General features: G+C 30.5%; 1 protein-coding gene across 1 annotated transcript; it reads right to left on the reverse strand.

Annotated features, from left to right (window-relative positions):
* LOC107616906 (probable glutathione S-transferase) lies at positions 2,288-3,645 on the reverse strand. The gene is made up of 2 exons (XM_016318787.2): positions 3,279-3,645; positions 2,288-2,820 (listed from the first exon to the last, which is right to left on the reverse strand). Exons 1-2 carry the CDS (start codon positions 3,585-3,587, stop codon positions 2,440-2,442), a joined length of 690 nt encoding a protein of 229 aa, XP_016174273.1. The 5' UTR covers positions 3,588-3,645; the 3' UTR covers positions 2,288-2,439.

The following is a 3,889-nucleotide window of genomic DNA, read 5'->3' on the forward strand; positions in this document are numbered from 1 at the left end:
CACTTTTGAATCTTATTAATGCATTGGAGTATTTTTATATTTATTTTCATTGCTTGTGTGATTCGTCGTGTTAATTATTGTTCGTGCCAATTTTGATTTAATTAATTTCTCATAATTATCATGTCTTTTGTTTACTCCTATTATGTGTTTATGAAAATGGCATTCATGTTAATGGAGTAAAACTCCCAACTTGGTTGGGAGTTGATAATTGAAAACCCTTGAGTTGTAATACTCAAGTATTAATCTGTAATTGGGGATTGCTGGCTAACTCGATTTTCACCAACTCTAGTCCTCTCCCATGAAGTGACTATGACTTGTGAGTCAGAGTTAGTGACAGCCACTTGACTTTCCTTCAATTATTAGAGGATAACTAAGTGGGAGTAATGAACCTTTACCATTATACTTGGGAAAGACAACAAGGATAGAAACTCCAATTCTCTCCCCTAACCAAGGCCTTTTATTTTAAATACATATCACATCTTGTTATTTATTCATTACTTTAATTTCTAATTATTTATTTTTCCATTCTCAAATTCAGAAAATATTCAGAAAAATCCCAACCAATAATTTACATCCTATGTCAACTGTTAGGGAAATGACCCGGGATTCTACTCCCGGTTATTTATTATTAATTGTGAGATAATTTAAATTGATAGTGAAAATTTCGTCGGTTAAGACTGTATTTGCAACGCTGTTTTAGAAAATATTTTTCAGGAATTCTTAACCGGCATTTTTCCTCCCATCATTCCTACGACGTCAGTATTGCACCAAAAATACATCTGGGAAACCCCCCTACCAAAAAAATGAGCTCACGTTAAAGTTCAACTCTCATTCGCACCATACCTATAGAATTAGGGGCACCACTACCACTGTGAGCCTAAGAACTATAGAAAATCGAAGCTTGGAAGACTAAAGGAAAAAGAAAAAATTAGGGGTGTACATTAAAAACCAAAATGTGGTTAACTGGTTAAAAAATCATAACCACATTTTGGTTAATCAATTTACAAAAATTTTAAAATTATATCTATATTTTTAAAATTGGTTAAATAAAACCAAATAAAAAAAAATAATTTTTAACCGATTAACTAAAACCAAAACCAAATTAAAATAATAATTTTTTTAGAAAATTGGTTTTTGGTCTAATTTTATTTTTTTCAAAAATCAGTTATTTTTTAAAGCTGATTTTTATTTTTATAACCGATTAAAAACCGATTTTAAATTTTATAACCGGTTAATAGCCAATTTTATCAAAAAGCATGCACACTATTGCAGAATCCCGAGCCCCGAAACGACCGTTCGTTGGCAGCCGACTTGCCTGGCACCACGTGGATCCAGGTCTACAGAAACACGTCCTCACTAACATCGGCAACGTCACGTTTAGGAGCACTGTTGCGGACTCGCCTCCCAACCCTAACGGCTCCATCATCGAACGGGAATTGACCCCCTTAGGCCGTATTCTCTCCTTTCGACCTCGGAATTTTAGACAACTCAACAGAAATTGCTAATCGAGATCCAATTACAGATACAAATCTAATCTTGTCTAAATTAAAAGATCGAAAAAGGAAATAAGTACATATATAAAAGGTAGTCTTGCACTCCTCCAAATATGAGACACGAAAAATCTTAAACCTCAATTTCTAAAATCAATTTTGATTTAGACGTCGGACTGTCTTTACAAGTCCTCCTCTTTCTTCATTCAAAGACCCAAAAGCCATGAAGCTCATTAACCTCGCCAAGTTACGGATGCCATTGTTCCGGTCAGTCTTGAACAAGAAGGTTTCACATTTTATTCCTTAAGTTAATATATCTATCTATACTATCTAATAGCTAAGTAATTACTCAAAAGGCTTATTAGTGTACTTTTTACCCATTAAAGGGTTTTCACAAAAAATAGGCATAGTGATTGTTGAAAAAGTCCTTTTTTTGTTTTTGAGAAATCCCTTGTTCTTGCTTGTTTGGTCTTTGTTATCTATTTTTTTAATATGTATCCTTTTTCATCTAATACAATTATCTTTAGTTTAAAAAAATATTTATTTATTTAGTACTTGTTTGGATGTTATTAAATTGATAAAAAAAAGATCTTTTTATATGAGATATCTAAATATAAAATTATTTTTATTTTTTTATAAAATTTTTTTAAAAAATAACTAAAAAAAATTTTATTAGAAGTTCACCAAACAAATCTTTAATTATATAGATGCTTGCTTAAATTAAATAATTAAAAGTTCTTAATTTGTGAGTATCATGAATGTGAAAAGATTTAACAAATTAAACAAATAATAAAATATTAAAATAACAAATATCAACGATTTATTTAAACAAATAAATAGTACAGGTGATCAAATTGAAATCTTCACAACTTGATTTATTTTCACAACAAAATAAATAGAATCACTCCAAAGAATTATTAAATTCATAAAAAGGAACCTTCTTCTTGAACTAGGCAGATGATTCCAATTCTCTTATTGTTTTTCTGATATACTTCAAATTAGCACACATTTTCTCTTTATCAGGGAAGTTTTCTTTGACGATTGGAGCATTCTTGAAATTATTAAACCATGAATGCAAACGAGGGAATTTCTCAGCTTCTAGAACCTTCAATTCATTCAAATCTTCCATAGTTACAAGAAATTTGATCATTGATCCAAAAGCTATGTCCACCATATTAATAGTGTCACCACCAAAGAATAGTTTCTCATCAACCAATAATAAGCATTGATCTTCAACATCTCTTAGAAGTTTTTGGACCTTCTCTGTGGCCTTTTCCTTCTCTTCATCATTAGCAATGTCGACGTAAATTAGTGGCACAACTGCAGGAAACTTTATGCATTGCCCCAAACATATATATTAATTCACACATTTAGTCCATGTATAAAACTACTAAATGCTTGGACATATAATAAATTAGGAAAATATAATACACATTATTGTAAATTAATCAGCTCAATATGTAATCTTGCAAGAAAATAAATTGTAGAGTATTTTGTTTGATGTTAAGCATAAAAATATGACTTAATTAATAAGCAAGATTTTGAAGACCGTGATTACAAGAAAATTGGGTAGAACTGGTCGGTCCAATTCAAGATAAAAATTGTCTATTTGGTAATGAACTGATAAAAAATAATATTGGTTGAATCAATGTATTTTTTAATGATTAATCGATTTAAAATATAAAATATAATTTTTTTAAATAATATATTTTATACATATAAATTCCGGTTAAACTTCAGATGGATTTTTTTAAAATTAAATAATGATCGAGTTTATAATAAACATACCAACTGATCAGAATATGTAACCCAAAACCTTGCTTGAGACCTCTGATAGGGATCAAGAGGGACCAATGGATTCTGTGGCCATAACTCTTCAATGTATTCCAGAATGAGCATGGACTCACAAATGGGTTTTCCACCATGAACAAGCACTGGGGTCTTCTTATGCACAGGGTTGTATTCAAGAAGTTGAGGGCTCTTATTGAAGCGATCTTCCTCAATGTTCTCATATGATAGACCCTTCAATTTCAAGGTCCATACCACCCTCATTGTAAAGGGGCTATACCAAAATCCATGTAACTTCAAATCTTCCATATTGCTGTGAATTTCTGATTCTTGTATGTGGTGTGTGTGTGTGTTTTAATTTGCTAAGACAATAGTAAAGAATTCAAGGTGTTACCATGTCCAACATGCCGTCTAGATTTTATTTATAGAGTAAGCCGTCGAATAATAATATGATGGTCATTGGTCAACATGAATTTTTTACTTTTCAAAATAATATTGTGAAACAAAATAAGAATGATATATATATTTAATGGAAGGAAAGAAAAAGCTTCATTTTTTTAATAAAAAGATAGTGCAGTAACAAGTATTTATTGATATGATGAATAAGATTA

This window comes from Arachis ipaensis, chromosome B09 (assembly GCF_000816755.2).
Source record: "Arachis ipaensis cultivar K30076 chromosome B09, Araip1.1, whole genome shotgun sequence".
Lineage (NCBI taxonomy): Eukaryota > Viridiplantae > Streptophyta > Magnoliopsida > Fabales > Fabaceae > Arachis > Arachis ipaensis.

Bases quoted from the DNA above. Each gene is read 5' to 3' on its own strand.
- LOC107616906 (XM_016318787.2), bottom strand. From the start codon at position 3,587: ATGGAAGATTTGAAGTTACATGGATTTTGGTATAGCCCCTTTACAATG. The intron at 2,821-3,278 runs GTATGTTTATTA...CAATGCATAAAG, and splicing joins TTACATATTCTGATCAGTTG to TTTCCTGCAGTTGTGCCACT.